Source organism: Penicilliopsis zonata (assembly GCF_001890105.1).
Source record: "Penicilliopsis zonata CBS 506.65 unplaced genomic scaffold ASPZOscaffold_2, whole genome shotgun sequence".
Taxonomy (NCBI): Eukaryota; Fungi; Ascomycota; class Eurotiomycetes; order Eurotiales; family Aspergillaceae; genus Penicilliopsis; species Penicilliopsis zonata.
The window spans coordinates 547,408-563,293 of record NW_019208912.1 but is presented as its reverse complement, the minus strand read 5'-3'; the positions used below and the strand labels follow the sequence as shown (position 1 = coordinate 563,293).

Genomic DNA, 15,886 nt, shown 5'->3' with positions numbered 1-15,886 from the left:
ATTAAAAGGGCGATCTAGGTATATACAACTATACAAAGATAGACAATCACTTCGGCCCGTCTACTTCGTAGAGATGGCCCGATTTCGAAAGCACCGTGCCTAGTCCCTTGTGCACTTCGGCCTGGAGGGGCTCAAAGGGGACCCGCTCGCCGTCGATGCTGATATAGCCCTCTTTGTCTCGCGGGGAGAGCCGGTAGGCAGACACCTTGCGGACGTGCACGTCCGGCATGTCGAAGAACTCACCCGAGGCGACCGAGGTCATCATCTGCAGCGAGGTGAGGCGGCTGACCGTGCCGTCGATGGTGACCAGGTCCATCAGGCCGTCGTGCGGCAACGAGGCGGGGAAAAAATTGGTGTCCTTGGTCATGATGGCCATCTTGCCCGCGTAGAAGTTGCCCATCTGTTCGCCCGGGATGACCTCCCAGTCCGGAGGCAGTTTATCCTGCACCGTTCCGTATCTGAGCGGGGGCAGGCCCTCCTCGCTGTCGTCTCCCAGGGCGGCGAGGTCGTTGGATTCCCGTTTCAGCGACGGCCCGCGGGCCGCATACGCCCGGTAGTGGTCTTTGATCGCCTGCTTGTCGGCTATCTCGGTCTTGACAGCCACCTCGCACGGCCACACTGTGTTGCGTAACAGCCGCTTGAGGAAGCCATACGTGAAGCGGTGCGCCCCCATCCAGCGGATGTCGTCCGTGCCCAGATCGGCCTCGGCCACGATGCCAAACGACTGCGAGAGAAAGGACAGGGTGCGCGTGTTGCCCTGCGTCACCGAGACCAGGTCAAAGGGGGTCCGAAGACCCTTGACGATCGCCAGCGCCGCCACGGAGACGCTGCCCGTCCCGCACAGGTTCCACGCCATCGCATTTCCCGATCCGCCGGGGATCATGGCCACCGCGATCTTCTCCAGCGCCTGCCGGGCGTTCGGCTTCTGCGCCAGGCCGTTGAATACCTCGTACGGCAGACCGTCGCCGGAACAGCAGACGATCGCGTCGTAGGAATCCACGTCGATCTGCGCCGCGATCTCCCGGGCATGCCCGCTATACTGCGTCACCTCCTGGTCGATATGGCAGCGCGCCGCGGTAAGAATCGGCTCCGCGTACCGTGTGTACAGCGACTTGATGGTGCCCTTGCCGCTGGCAGGGCTGATCAGGACCTTGAGTCGCTTGTGCCGTTGCGCCTCGCCGTATGCCAGCGAGAGCAGTCGTCCAACCCAGCCCTCGACCTTGGGTTGCTCCCGTGCCTCTACCGAGTAGTCCAGGTACGCCACCGCCACATCCTCCTTGGAAGCCGGCTTCGCGTAGGTGATTCTGAGCCCCTGCGGCGAGCACGTAGCGTCGAGAACATTGTACAAGGCGATCGCATGCGTGGTCTTTGTATCTGCAGACGTCAGCTTCACCGGAAATCCCGCAGGCAGTTCGGAATGATAAAAAAAATGAGGAGATGGCGACATACTTGATCTCAGAATATGGCAACAGTTCCGATCGTGTTTTTTCGAAACGCGTTCGTCTGTAGAAGAAACCCTTTGTCAGTATGGACTATCCTAGCTCTGCAGCATATGCGGAAGCTACGGACCAAGAATCAGCAGCGAGTCGCTTCCCAACGTCAGCGAGACGTCCTCCTCAGGGACCAGGGTCATGTCATTGTCCAGCAATGGCGAGTCAGACTGGCCCACGGCGTCTGACGACGCGGTGAAGTCCGTGACGCGAGCGGTATCGGTATCAGTATCAGTATCAGCCATGCTGCTTCTCTGCTGCTAGTCGTAGATACCTCGCCCCGGCATTCCAGAGGAGAAGAGCGGTGGAAGGATTCGGCTGCAGAATACAGACTATAAAAAAAGAATATTCCGTAACAATAGTTCCTTCGCGGTTGGGCCACAGGCAACAACCAGGGGAGAGGATAAAAAGGAGAATTTCCCTGGTCAAGGCGAAGCTTGGGGCGGTTTCTTGCGCGTGAGTTTCCAGCTGATTAAATTATTAGCCTCGGAGGCCTGCGGCAACTCCTAATCTGCCTAGGTAAATAGTATATTAAATTATTAATGTCAGCAGTGTGCTGGAAGATACGAGCTTACATGTGTTGTAAGGATAATAATTAAAGCATCGAGATGTCGTTATTCTACTCTGTGGCAAGGTAGGCTCCGGGTGGAGTATCTCATCTATTCTTTTTGGTAAACCACCACCACCCAAAACCTACAATGATTACATGCGAGAAAAGGGGGGAAAGTCATTGAAGGAGAAAGGGAGGGGGGAAAGAGAAGAGAAGAAAAGAAAGAAAAGAAACGGAAGAAGACTTCTTTTCTCCTCTAGGACATCGCGAGAGAGCAAGATCATTCACCAGTGAAAATCGAATTCAAGAGAAAAAAAAGAACATAGATAGATGACTTGGAATGGGTAACAATTGAGTATCAACGCTGACGGAATTAGCAGATTTACGCAGCCGAAGCCTTGAGGCCCTTGAGCGAGCCCAAGCTCAAGGCGAGGCCTTGAGAGCGGCTTCTTATCCGAACAAATCCAGTGATCGGTCCGTCATCGCCTTCCTTCTCGATGCTCAAATTCGCAAGAGCATCCTCGCCTAAGGTTGTTAGAAGGTTAGAAGGGCATTCTTTTCTATAGACAAGAAAGAAAGAAGAAAAAAAACTTACCGAAAACACTCCGAGCGTAGAGGTTCGCACTGAGGAACCGGCAGTCGCCCTTGAGCGAGGCCTCCGGGGTCAAGCAGGCCATGTTGGTGCTCTCCATGAGTTGCTTGAGGAATTCTCGCAGAGTCTTGGCCTTGGAGTTGATGTTGACCTTGTTCTCCCACTCAAACTCGGTCCACATGGTGCGGAACTGGGTCTCGGTGCAGTTCGCTGGTTGGATGTAGTCCATGATGTCGGCATGGATGTCATTGAGAATGACAACATGAGACTCCGTCGAACTGGGCCCATCGTAGACAATGTTGCCAAAGATCACCCCGGTGTCCGTCGACGAAACCTTGATCGTAGCCTGCACGTTCAAGAAATCGCGCGGCCCCAGATTGTGTGTCGAGGGCCGTTCAACCACCTTGAGGTCTCCCAGAGTGGCGAATTCAACAGACAGGTTCTGCAGCGTTTCCGTCGTCTGGTTGACCAGAAGAACGTCCAGCACAATATCAAATTGGTGCACAGTCACGTACGCCTCCGCGTAGACAGGGTCCGAGAAGCCGGTGAGCTGGACAACACGGCTCAGCTTGGAGGAGACGGTTTCCACCGTGGAATCTCCGGCGGTGGCCTTGGCAAGGTCAAGCTCGATCTCCTCCGCGCCCTCGACAGCGTTCTTCTTGGTGAACTGCCGGATGGGGATCGCATCGTCGACCTGGACAGCGCTCTTGGCCTTCTCCACGGCTTCCTTGGCCGCGCGTTTCTTATCCTCGACCAGAACCATAGCACGGAATGCCTTGCGGGTGTCCTCGAGGAAAGTAGTCTCAAGTTCCTTCTTCTCGGAGAACTCGGACAGAGAGCGCACGCAGCACATGATGCGGTCAACCGAATCCTCGTCGATAGGAGCCTTGACAAACTGAGACTGGCCAACGCGGATGATCGAGATCATGATCAGCATAGCCTCTGCACGGAGGGCATTGGTGCGAGCGGCGTCCTGGGAGACCTCGGAGTGGCGCATCACCAACTTGGTCAGGGTCGAAGAGAGAACCGTGGCAAGATAGTAGTCCCCGTCCAGGATGAGCTGACGCAGGGGAGGCTTCTGGGCGGACTTGACGGCTTCCAGTCTTGCAGCGGCGGCCGACTGGCTGGTCAAAGCGCTCTCAGTGGCATAAGTACCGTCGGCCAGAACCTTTCTGGAGCCCGTCGGAGCGGCTGGTTTGGCGTGACCGTTGGTTTGTTCCTTGAGCGCGGCGCTGTCCTCGGGCACTTCATCCAACAAGCGTTGCTCGGATGCGAGAATAGGGATTTCGCCGAGGCTGGCTCTGATCCGTTTCCAGGCCTCGCGGATGTCATTCTCCTCTAGCGAATACTCGCCGACCACCCAAAGTACACCACGATACACCTTGCCAGCACGGACCTCATTCAAAGTAGAGACCAACCGATCGACGATGGATGGCCGGAGGGCGGGGAATTTCTCTACAACCTCCTTCACGAAGGAGATGACATCGACCGCGGAGTTGTTGTTGAAGTCTGCAATGAACTCCATCAGCAGATCGACAACGCTGGCAGCGATTTCCGAGAACTTGATGGCGCAGCTGTGGATCGACTGGATGAGAAGTTGGCGATACTCGCTGTTCTGTAGACGGCCGGTTAGTTGTCGTCCTCTCTCCCAAGCAGAGGTTCCACCAGGTTGCATACCTGCTCATATTGTTCATCGACGGTCTTGGCAAGTTCCTTCTTCAGAAGCATGACAATCTCCTCAACATTCTTGCTGGAGACCATTTCCAAGGCAATGCTGAGGGCTTTGCGGCGGACATCGATATCGGGGCTGGAGAGAACACGCAAAATTTCCATCATCAGATCGTCTAGCACGCCCTCGTTCCGGGTCCGGAGTTGGTCAACGCGGTCCAAAACGATCAGTTTCACGTTGTTGTCTGCCTCCCGGATGCACAGTTCGATCAATTTGCCTGCGGCGGCTTTGACGGCAACGGGGTTACTCGTCAGAGCGGTAAGGGAGGTAGCGGCCTCGTAGATGACGGTGCTGGTGGATGCATCGAGGAGATCAAAGATCAGGCGAAGGTATCGCGCCTAGTTTTTCCATATTAGACATGTAGTGTGCACGGGTAGGCTTGGTGCAGCTCACCTTGTTCTGGGCGTTCTGGACCGCATCCTTTCTGATGAACTCAAGCTCTGCCAATTGCAGAAGCTCATCGGTGTTGGGGATGCTGTCGAAGGTCGAAGCCAGATACTCCAGGGCTCCCTGGTGGCTGATGGACATCAGGGCGGCGAACGCATTGCGCTTGCAGGTGCTGTCAGTTTCCGAGCCGAGGAAGGTCTGGATGAGCTCCGGTGCGTCTGGAATCAGAGACTCTGAGTGCTGGAAGATCGATGCGACTGCCCAAACGGCGTTCTTCCGGACATACGCGTGGCGGTGGTCGAGACACGAGCGGGCCGACGAGAGGAGGGGCTCGATGAGTTCTGGCTCGCGGAGCTTGCACAGATACCGCAGGGTATTGCCGCGAATATACTCATTGGGGTGCTGCAGGTCATTCCGGATCCCGTTGCTACACAAAAACAATTCGTTACCAAAGTGTTCCTTCTTTTTTTTTGGCGATGACGGAGGGGTTGTGTTGTTTTCCTTACCACACCAGGATCATCTCTTGCTTGAGCTTGCCATTTGCATCCAATTTGGGGCAGATCTCGTAGTAGAAATAGAGCAGCTTCTTCAACGACTTGCTTCTGGACGGCATGACAAAGCGAATGATGTGCATCAACAGCTGAGGCATCGGGTCCCCGTTGAGCATGATCGTAATGATCCGCCTCATTGTTTCCAACTTGGTGTCATCAGTGCCTTTCTCTAGTTGCGTTTTGAGCTCCTGGATAGTAGGCTGGTCGGCCGTGTTGTCCATATGGACGAGACTGTACGTATTCTCGAGAAACGACGCCATGGCGAAGAGCGGTTATTGAGGAAACGGCTGGTTGAGAGAGAGAGGGGGGGGGGGGGGAGGAATAAGGAGGGAGGCGCTGGCTGTGGTCAGCGTGTTTTCTTTACGAATTCCATCAGTTTTGCAATAGGCAATTTGGGAATTACCTAGACACGACACCTCGGTGACTCGTAGGAAGCGAAGAGATCGATCAATAGAGCTGAACTCCCCTCACCTGCCTGCATTCATCGGCGCGGCCGTACAATTGCAATCCGGGGTCCTGACAACCAACCTGGCCATTTGCGCGGCGGAGCAAGCTGGTCGGAGTGTGTGGATGACTAAGCTCCGCCTGGGCCAACCACTCCCACTCGCCATGAGGCCTGCTCCGAGGGGCACTCGTTGGCAAGCAGCAGAACTTCGACTCGTGGTCGTCGATCAGAGTCACAAAGGACACGCCAGGCGAGCTTCCCGCGCAGAGACGGTGCCAGAGGGTTCGAAGTCGCCGCGCTCTCGTTTCGGTCCCGCGTGGTCAGGATCGGTCACTCCCAGGAGGGATCACAGCGCAATATGTCGAATCAGAACGAGCCTTTCTACCTCCGATACTAGTAAGCCCTTTTTTTGGTGTTTTTGCCCAGGTTTCCTCAGCTGCTGACAGCCGATGCAGCTCGGGTCACTCTGGGCGGTTTGGACATGAGTTCTTAGGTAGGCGGCGGACCCCCAGCTTTCTCTGCGTCTAGATTTACTGATGGGTATAGAATTCGATCTTCGCACTCTCGGTGATGGACGAAGCGCTGCTGTGAGATATGCGAACAACTCCAACTATCGCAATGACTCGCTCATCCGCAAAGAGAGTAGGTGTTGGATAATATAACCATAACGGGCTACGCTGGGGTGCTGACGACGAGACAGTGTGCATCAGCTCTGCAATGATCCAAGAGGTGAAGCGCATCATCAAAGAAAGTGAAATCATGAAGTACGGACGGCAATTGTCTATAGATATCTCCGCAATATGCTGATTCGCAAAACAGGGAAGATGATTCCAAGTGGCCACAGAAGAACAAGGACGGGCGACAAGAACTGGAGATTAGAATTGGCAACGAGCACATTTCCTTTGAGGTACGTTTGAAGCCACCCTAGACTCTACTGTCCAGAGCACTGATGTTGGTTTTTTTTTTTTTTTCCCTTCAGACGGCCAAGATTGGTTCGTTGGTTGACGTGACCGAGTCTGCAGACCCAGAGGGTCTCCGCGTCTTCTACTACCTCGTCCAGGATCTCAAAGCGCTCATCTTCTCTCTCATCTCTCTCCACTTCAAGGTACGCACCCTCTCTAAAACCGCAGTGTCACCCTCACCGTCTCGGTTGGCTAAGCTTTGGTACCTTTTTTTTTCCCCTACAGATCAAGCCTATCTAATCGCGCATTCTCCGGGGTGAAATGTTGGGGGGAGAGGGGAAATAATGGCGACATGACATTGGCGTTTCCAATTGATCACAATGGGACTTTAGAAAACCAAAATAGCTCTGTAGTTCTTTTACCAGAGACCATCCTTTTCAACTGTATTCTGTCTTCAACGTAATCTACTATAATAACAAGCGCACACCGAGCTCGATGACGCAATAGGCTGGAGGACCGACTCCTTGTCCACGTGCATCTGCTGGCCGCATTAGGCGCGACCGCTGCCATCACAAGTCGGTCAAGGTCAAGACAAAACCACCAGGCAGAGCTTTTGTCGCAGCAACTTGGGTGTTGAGAGGTCCTTTTTGCAGATATTTTCGCCCATCATTCGGGCCCCTGTACCTTTCCTTGGGCTGAGAAGTGCAGCGTATTTTCCTCGTTTGTGTGCCGTAAAAACGTCCTTCATCTTTGCCTCCCCCGCGCGGGCTCGCATGACCACCTGGATCGGCCTATCCCTTTCGGGCAGTGCTTCTTCTCTGCCGAACCTCCCTTGTGTGTTGCCATTCCACAGTCTCTTCCAACCGTGTGTGTTTCCATCGCGTTCTTTGCCCCGAGGCCACTCCCTGTTGGCCCCTTTTCTTCTTGTTGTTCGCTCGGATCCGATGCCCTCGCCTCCCTGAATCCGCCTCAATGCCGACCCCGAGGGATCACCACACGCTACAACTAGCTGCTACACCGACCGCGGAGGACGCATCGACGCGAACCACCTGTCCGCCAGAGACCGATCGCTTTCTGAGCTGGAGAGAGCTCGAGGGCGATGTCGGTATCGGTGCGGCCGCCGATGCTGCCGCCGCTGCTGCTGCTCAGGAGACTGCGCCCTCACCGACTGCCGCCCTGAGTGCATCCGACGATGGGGCTGCCCTTTCCCCCACGCAGTCCTTGGAGGGGAAGCCGGCCAAACCCGCTGCGACACCAGATGAGGAGGCCGTGGCGAGGCGAGCGAGTCCCTCCAATGAATCCTCCCGTTCTCTATCGCCGGCGATCCCTGTCACGGCCCCTTCAACCGCATCGCTGCTCAGCTATGAGTTCTCAAATCTTCGTGTATGTCATCGAATCTATGACTTTATATATATATATATACATATATACTGACCATATAGCTGTTACCAAATCATACGTCGTCGTTCCTTCGAGCCGGTAGTAAGTTTGTCGGCACGCAGCAATCCGACCAGCAAATATACAATGTCAATGTGGATATAAAACATGTTGATATGACAGAGTCATACCTCTGCGGCTATCTGTGCATACAAGGTGTGTGTGTGTGATGGAATCAAGTTCTCCATTCGCTCAGAGCAGAGCAACTGCTAATGGAAACTCTGTCTAGGCCTGACTCAAGACCATCCTACCCTGACCACCTTTTTCGAGGGCGAGATGATCGGCCCGAAATACAACTTTCTTACACGCAATGAATCATGGGGTGCTACGGAGAAGACGGATATGTTGCATTGGGCTAGATTCCCGGCATGGAAGCCGTTGGTGAAACACGCCAAACGGCCGGATTTCACCCATCGCAACTTCGCCCAACGCGATCATATCTTCATGCGATGGAAGGAATACTTCCTCGTCCCTGATCACCGCGTCAAGTCCATCTCTGGCGCAAGCTTCGACGGCTTCTACTACATATGCTTCAATCAAGTCGAGGGAACCGTCAGCGGCATATACTTTCATTCACAGAGCGAGAAGTATGCATCACCATCATCATCATCTCCTTGTCTCTCCCGGTTTATGCTCCGTACTAACTCCGAGATTCTGTAGGTTCCAGCAACTCGAACTCAAGCATGTGAAGGACTGTGGGTGCGCCCCAGCCATGGAGTTCCGCTGATATTTTCCGTGCCCTTCGCCCCGGGATGCAACAGTGCATCTCATATTCTTCTCATATTCGTTGTTTATACCCCATGGCTCCGTCACACTACGCCATTTCACTCAAGATGAACGACCATTCCACTAAGCTTCGATGACAACTCCACTTTCTACAGGGCATCTATTTCATGGTGCCGGGTTGAACCCGCTTCATTCCCCATCAGGATCTGTCCTGGAAAGCCTCTCTATAATATACCACCATCTACTTCTTCTTGATGCCTCACGACTCTCATCTACAAATTGGCGTTTTCTCTATGCGGCCTACAACCGGCCCTTCCTCCCCTCCCCTTCACGGTCTCTTCTTCCTTTCTCCGTTCCTGTCATTACTATGGGAACTCTTCATCTACTTATACAGGCTGCGCCTGATGGAATTTCGGCCGAACAGGATACGGTTCTGTTTTTTCTTCCTTATTTTTGTTATCTTTATCTCTATACTCTGAGCATACAAACAGTATCGATATTCTCTCATCTTTGTTGGTGGGGTAGTGCATGTCTCATCTCATCTATTTCTCGATGTCACTATATGGATCCATCCTAAGTATTTACCTTGTAGCTGCTACTTATCTGCAAACTGAACCAACCAGTCAGTCATGTCATTCTATGCCTACCTTTTGGCCTGCTCTACAACTCATTACAATATCTATCTATACACTCCATAGTATCAAATAATACTCGGCTGTCTACTAGTCAACATGCTATACACGGATGAATTGGGGTTAGTTATCTCTTTACATATTCCTAGAGAACATAACAGATCATCCGACGTTGCACCGAAAATCAAACCAAGGAAAACAGATTTGGCAAGCAGGCGGAGTGGAACAAGGTTGGGTATCATGCAGTTTTTTTTTCAACGGGCGAACTGAACAGATTGCACAGATTGTGTGGGAAAAAGTCAAGTCCCGATAGATAGAAGAAGGATGATATAAAAAAAATAGTGGGCAAAGGATTCAAACTACATGAAAGACGAGTTGTGCCGACTACTCGCCGACGAGCTGCTGGCGATGGTAGCGTTGGTGGTGGAGGTGCTGCCCGCGTCGCTGCTTGGGGTCTGCGGCGGCTCGAGGACGATCTGCTGGCGGATCGAGACGATCCATTCGTGTTGCAGGAGCTCGGCAGCCGTGGGGCGTTTGTTCGGGTCGCATTCGAAGCAGCGGCGTAGAAAGTCGATTCCCACGTCGCTGAGCTGGTCGCGCGCGGGCAGTTGCGGCTGGTTGCCCTGCGCGATGTTGTACATGATGGCCCATTCGTTGTCGAGGGTTGACCAGGGCCGTCGCCCCGTCGCCATCTCCAGGATCACACAGCCCAGCGACCAGATGTCGACGGCCCCTTGCCTGTGCACCGAGGTGGACGAGTCGCCGCGGATCACCTCGGGAGACATGTACATCGGGGTGCCCGTCATGGTCTTCTGGTTCTTCCGCGCGGCGGCGATCTGGCTGTTGTTGTTGTTGGTGTTGTTGGTGATGTCTTTGGTCGGCAGGTCTAGCGGGGCAACTGTCTTGCCCTGGCGCGCGATCACTTTAGCCGCGCCAAAGTCCACGTATTTGATCACCCCGTCGTGGTCGAGGAGGATGTTCTCGGGTTTGATGTCGCGGTGGACGATGCCCGACTGGTGCAGGTACGCCAGACCTTCGAGCAGCTGCAGGGCATAGACCATGATGACCATCTCGTCCTCGATGCGGCCGTGCTCGAGCAGACTGGCCAGCGAGCCGCCAGAACAGTACTCCATGAAGATGTAGACTTTGTCCCGGTGCACCTCGATGCCATGGTACGAGACGATGTTCGGGTGGTCCAGGACCTCGAGCACGCTCATCTCGTCCCGGATCTGCTGCGCAATGGTCGGGATCATCTGGGGATCCTGTAGCCGGATCTCCTTGACGGCCATCAGGTAGTTGCTGTCGAGGTTGATCGCCGCATACACAGACCCAAAGGTCCCGCCTCCGATGAACTGGCCCTGCTGCCACCGGAGAGTCATGTTCGTGGCAGACGCCGACAGCACCGTCAGAGACCGGTCTGCCTCGTTGGATCCTTCCAGGACCCGGCCCAGCGCCTGGCGCTTGGCGTCTTCCTCCACGCGCCTATCTTCGATCTCCATCAGGGCGTACTGCCGTTGCTCACGCACGAGCCTGGTAGCTTCTTGGTCGGTCAGGACTCGGCCTGCACCGATCCTCCACGCCCCGCTGCGCTCCTCGATGCGCTGTTTCTCGGCTTGCGCGGCCAGCGAAGACCGGGCACCCATGATGTCAAAGTGCGAGATAAGCAGGGACATACAGCCGGCCACCTTTAGCCGCAGGCGGCCGAACTGAACATCATCCATGGAGAGGAGATGTCTGCTGGACGTGATGGCCATGGCGAACTCCAGGGCCGCAACTGCCCACTTGAACGTCTTGCGGTCGGCGGCATCGCAGTCGTCACAGATGAACGAGACCCAATCCAGCGACAGTTCCACCAGTCGCGCATTGTTCATCGCACGTCGGTTCGGATCCACGTAGTTTGAGGACCGCTTGCCAAACTCGGTGGCAAAGGCATAGCAGGCTTGGATCAGCTCTTGGTTTTCCACGTCTTTCTCTTTGAGTTGGTTCCGGATCTCCGCCACGCTGTCCATAATGGTCATCGAGAGCTTGAAGGAGATCTTCTTGATCCGGTTGAGCTCCACGTTGACCCGCCCTAGATTCGCGCGTTGTTCAATCGCCATGTCGAGGTGGATGCCGGTCAGCTGTGCCAACTCGTGGCGTGCGTTAGACAGCCGCTGCTGGGTGCCTTCCACCACCAGCCGCAGTTTACCGAGTCGGACATCTGTCGGTTGTTCCAGCACTGCCACCTGCATTTCTTTCCCGGCCCACGCAAGAGGCTTTTCGGGACGAATGACCAGCACATATGGAGCATGAGGGGTATCTTTCGCCACGTCCTCCTCGCGGAAGGAGGTGGCAAGGATCGCCTGGATATCTTCAGGACGGTCCCACAGTGCGTGATGCGCAATCAGGTACACCCCCTTTTGTCCAACCGAGTTGTTTGACCGGACTAAGAAATGGTCTGATACCAGCAGCGCCTCGAAGAAATCGTACGCAATGTCAGCAGTGATGTTGTATTCCGTAGCGTTTTCGAATAATTGGCGAAGGAAGCGCGAAAACCGGTACAGTTTCCGCTGGCGAATGCGGGTAGAGTCCAAAACACTCTTGTATCGCTTATCCATATCGATCGACCCCTCGTTCACGCGTATCGGTAACTCTCGCTCAAAGTGAATCATTAGACGCTGAAGAGACTTGGCTGTCAAGGCACTAATCGAACACGCATGTTAGTTCATTAAAGATACTTATTTCTCAGCCAGGGGGGATTACCTGAATTGTTCGGCGACTTCGATATCTCCGCCCTCAAGCTGGCGGCCGATCTCGTTGGAGAACTCCCACTCTTGTTCGAGGATTTCGGCCTCCTTGAACGTATTTTTGTTGGCATTTAGCTTCCAGTTCAGCAGACGGAAGTAGTACTTCAAAGCGTCCAGGACAACAGAGTCGAAATTCTCGTCAATGCAGGGAGGAAGGTCCCAGCCCGGTTCGGGCCGGGAGATGTCCAGGTAACGCTGTTTGATCTCGACAGCAACGCGCATGAGAATCTGGAACTGATTGATCATCTGGTCGACCAGGATGATGGATTGTTGGGCGGGGTCCTTCATGTTCTTTGCATAGGATAAACGTAGGCGAATGATTTCCTGGATGAGTCGCGAAGGAAAATTGATCAAAGTCAACAGCTCTTCGATATACGGGGGCAGATGGCGTTTGGCAAAGGCCTCTGAATTCTCGATGAGGGTGCTTTTCGCCTTTTTGATGACCTTTTCGTGTGCATTCAGCATATTGTGTCGACCCTGGAGGGTCTTGAGACCGTCCTCCTTCATGATGCGATCGAGGAAGGAGGTCTCATCCGAAAGATCGGACCCAGGACATTTCACGCGGGGCTTGCTGAAGTCGAGCTCCGGGTTCCCCACCCAGCTTTGCAGGATGGCGAGTTCGGTGTTGATGAGGGCGGTGGTGTTGTGCCATGCCACGACCGCTTCGCGGCTGGAACAGAACTCTTCCGACGCGATGCGCGGGTTGGCGATTTCCATCTCCTTGCGCGTCGAGTAGAGGGCCTCGCACCTGCCGATCTTCTCGACGATATCCTCGACTTGCTGGATGGGCGGCTTTCCAATCTCCTTTTCCCCCTTGATCTCGAAGTTGATAATGTCCTCGATCAAGGGGCCGAGACCAGCTCGTGCCTCTTCGATGAGTTTCCGCTGCACGGCAACACTCCGGCCGCAGCATTTCGCACGCACACCCCACCAGATCTCGTTATTCAAAGCAAGAGACCGTTTCGATTCCGTGGTGCCGATGAGTCGTTGTTTCTCCTGCTTCACGACGTCTCCCTTTAGAACGGAGGCCAGCATGGAATGCCACTCCAGTCTCTCTTGGTTCTTCGGGTTCTTGAGCTCCTCGATCGTAGGCTGGTTATCGTCGGCAAGAAACAGCTGGATGTCCGGATCGTACGGATCGTCCTCGAAGGTCATCTCCGAGGAAGGCGAGGGCTCTTCCAGATCCGAATCTCCCACCGTATAAGACTGAGCATCATCGAAATGGCGGTACCACGCCTGCGGGTTTGCCCGGATCCGCTGGACATAGGCCTTTTCCTGCGCTCGGTATTGAGCATTGGGGTCGCGTCTGGTGCCTCGCTTGGTGGATGAGGAGCGCTGCCGGTCGTTCTGGAGGTTGAGGTACTGGGTCGGGCGGCGCTGGGGGGCGTAGGTGTTGGACGGGGTCCTGGCGGGGACGGAGGGCCGTTGCAGCCTCAGGTCGCGGTCAGTCAGCGGGAGACCGTCCAGTGGAGGCACAGTGTCCAACGCTGAGGAGGCCCCGAGACTGGCGCCGCGTGGACGAGTCGTGCCCGCGATGGTGGGCCAGGGAGTCAAGCCGGCGGTATGGGGGGGCGGCGGGGAGGAGGCGACGGTGACCGTCGCCGGGGCCTGGAGCTGGACGTCGAAGCCGTCGTCGAAGCCAAGCGTCGGTCTGGCGACGTACGGCGGCTGGGGCAGGAAGTCGTCGGACGAGCCCGAGCCGTCCGAGTCATGGTTGGCAATGTCAGGGTGCTCCATCTGAAGCACACGTCCAGTGTCCGGTTGCTGCTCCATCGTGGTCGGGGGGATCGGAGGGCCCGAGGCGTGGAGAGGGAGGAGGAGAGAGGGAGCTCAGGCCCAGGGCGATAGGGGGCTGTGGCGGTGCATGTTGGGCTTGGTGAAACATTACGGTATTGTCATTGTTATGTATTATTCAGCATTATTCCAGCTAAGAAATAGAGATCTTACTACTGACTGCTTTTAATTATGAGTATGAAAACCTTTATAAGAAATAAGTAGATTCTATATAACCACATCCAGGTACCTAGTGTGTGTAGAATAACTATTACCTGGGACATTGATAGGTCCAAGTAACTACCATTAAGTACCTTACCTTACTCTGTACTGATGATGTAATTGATACCTCCTTACTTGGACATCAGAAAGAATCTGAAAGTTCAATGATTGTCATTACTAGAAGCTATTGAGATTCTCAATGACTGTATTTAATAATCTGTAGAGTATGCTCTACTACCCTATGCCTGAAATTGTATAGAAGAGGATTGTATACTGCTGTCACTGCATTTCACTGTCATCGACTATCGCTTATTTAAATCCCTTGCTGTGTAGATCTTGTTGATCTCTTGACTAACAAAGTACGGAGTACTCGCGTCTCCATATCTATCTAAAGCAATCTTGTTCCTAGAAGTCAAGTTTTCCGTATTCAGGGGAGTCTTGGCAAGACACCATCGCAACCCAAAGAGAGACAGGAAAGCAATGAAGGGTGGAATATAATGTTGCTGAATCATCAACCCAATTTGGTTAGACCAACACGTGCTCGCAGACGGAGTCCTCCGTAAGCTCTCCTCCGCAACCAATCAAAGCCAATATGGTTATCTTTCCTCAGGAGCTTGGCAGTGCTCCATCTCCATGGAATTCCTTACTTTAGGACCTCGGGAACCTTACACTACTAAGGTAGTCATACTCCTAGAGACCCTCTATCCGTAAGGCCTCCGTGTGGATTCCTAAAGCTACGGCTTGTTCCGGTAGTCTTGGCCAAGTTGGACCACGAGGCACGAATCATTTGGCAGCTGCAGGTAATAATCTTTACGGAGAACACGTTTGATTCTCCGCCCGTTCATAGTAGTACAGAGTACATAAGTACGAGTATTCTCTAGAGTATCTAGGTATCCTCTCCGGAGGGAGTCTTCCGTACTTGATGCTATTATGGTCATTTGCTCATTCCTCACATGGAGTCTATAGAGTAACCAAACTCTAATCTAGGGAGTACTACGAAAGGTACCTATAGTCAATGCCCGCCTGTTAAAGAATAGCTCTCACTTTACTGTAGCATGCATTAGGACAACCTCGAATACGAAGGACTTCAGGTTTGTTGACTGTAGAAGGGCATCATTGGAGAAGACAGCAAAAGAAAATAAGACGCCTACTCTTGGCAGATGATAACAGAAATGAAGGTTTGAAATTTCAATTGCTCACCAAGACAGGATCCATCAGCGCACGATACCCCGGATTGAGTCATGGTCGGGTCATCAAAATGATAATGGACGACGGGCAAACCATGGCACTTGGATATTATATATGATGGTAATAGGAATTGGTGAACAGATGGATATGATAAGAAGCTGGGCACTGCTGATTGGTTTTACCCAGGGAAAGTGGGGCAGATACTGATAAGAGTATCCTAACCCTACCTACTCCGTACTTCTAGTTGCCTTAGTTTAGGTACGTACCTACGTACCTCAGTACCTCACGATGTCCCTAGGTACCTCCTGGTAGGTACGGAGTAAAGTAGCCCGAATTCTCGCTTAAGCACCCTGTAAGCTCTAGCTAAGTAAAGAAACTGGCTCGTGCCTGCCGGTTTTCCCTCCATGCCCCGACAGGTACCTCCCAATCAGGCAGTCGCCGTTCCTGGTAGGCGCTGGTCCGTGCAGACGCTAATC

At 53.7% G+C, this 15,886-nt stretch overlaps 5 protein-coding genes across 5 annotated transcripts; 2 read left to right on the top strand and 3 right to left on the bottom strand.

The window, feature by feature from the left end:
* Positions 1–46: 46 nt before the first annotated feature.
* ASPZODRAFT_57812 (hypothetical protein) lies at positions 47–1,735 on the bottom strand (the record flags this gene model as incomplete). The annotated part of the gene is made up of 2 exons (XM_022728712.1): positions 47–1,374; positions 1,570–1,735. The coding sequence occupies 2 exons, from the start codon at positions 1,733–1,735 to the stop codon at positions 47–49; spliced, it is 1,494 nt and encodes a 497-aa protein (XP_022584245.1).
* Positions 1,736–2,131: 396 nt separating this feature from the next.
* On the bottom strand, positions 2,132–5,633 carry ASPZODRAFT_109420 (hypothetical protein). The gene is made up of 5 exons (XM_022720981.1): positions 5,255–5,633; positions 4,755–5,175; positions 4,310–4,699; positions 2,636–4,247; positions 2,132–2,565 (listed from the first exon to the last, which is right to left on the bottom strand). The coding sequence occupies exons 1-5, from the start codon at positions 5,557–5,559 to the stop codon at positions 2,423–2,425; spliced, it is 2,871 nt and encodes a 956-aa protein (XP_022584244.1). The 5' UTR covers positions 5,560–5,633; the 3' UTR covers positions 2,132–2,422.
* A 296-nt stretch (positions 5,634–5,929) lies between these two features.
* Positions 5,930–7,066, top strand: ASPZODRAFT_109418 (hypothetical protein). Its single transcript, XM_022720980.1, has 7 exons — positions 5,930–6,140; positions 6,200–6,237; positions 6,291–6,386; positions 6,445–6,508; positions 6,564–6,651; positions 6,724–6,849; positions 6,932–7,066. The coding sequence occupies exons 1-7, from the start codon at positions 6,103–6,105 to the stop codon at positions 6,944–6,946; spliced, it is 465 nt and encodes a 154-aa protein (XP_022584243.1). The 5' UTR covers positions 5,930–6,102; the 3' UTR covers positions 6,947–7,066.
* Positions 7,067–7,618: 552 nt separating this feature from the next.
* Positions 7,619–8,810, top strand: ASPZODRAFT_149218 (hypothetical protein; the record flags this gene model as incomplete). The annotated part of the gene is made up of 4 exons (XM_022725469.1): positions 7,619–8,029; positions 8,089–8,239; positions 8,313–8,670; positions 8,744–8,810. 4 exons carry the CDS (start codon positions 7,619–7,621, stop codon positions 8,808–8,810), a joined length of 987 nt encoding a protein of 328 aa, XP_022584242.1.
* Positions 8,811–9,784: 974 nt separating this feature from the next.
* On the bottom strand, positions 9,785–13,964 carry ASPZODRAFT_89154 (hypothetical protein; the record flags this gene model as incomplete). The annotated part of the gene is made up of 2 exons (XM_022730348.1): positions 9,785–12,123; positions 12,184–13,964. The coding sequence occupies 2 exons, from the start codon at positions 13,962–13,964 to the stop codon at positions 9,801–9,803; spliced, it is 4,104 nt and encodes a 1,367-aa protein (XP_022584241.1). The 3' UTR covers positions 9,785–9,800.
* Between the last annotated feature and the right edge of the window lie 1,922 nt (positions 13,965–15,886).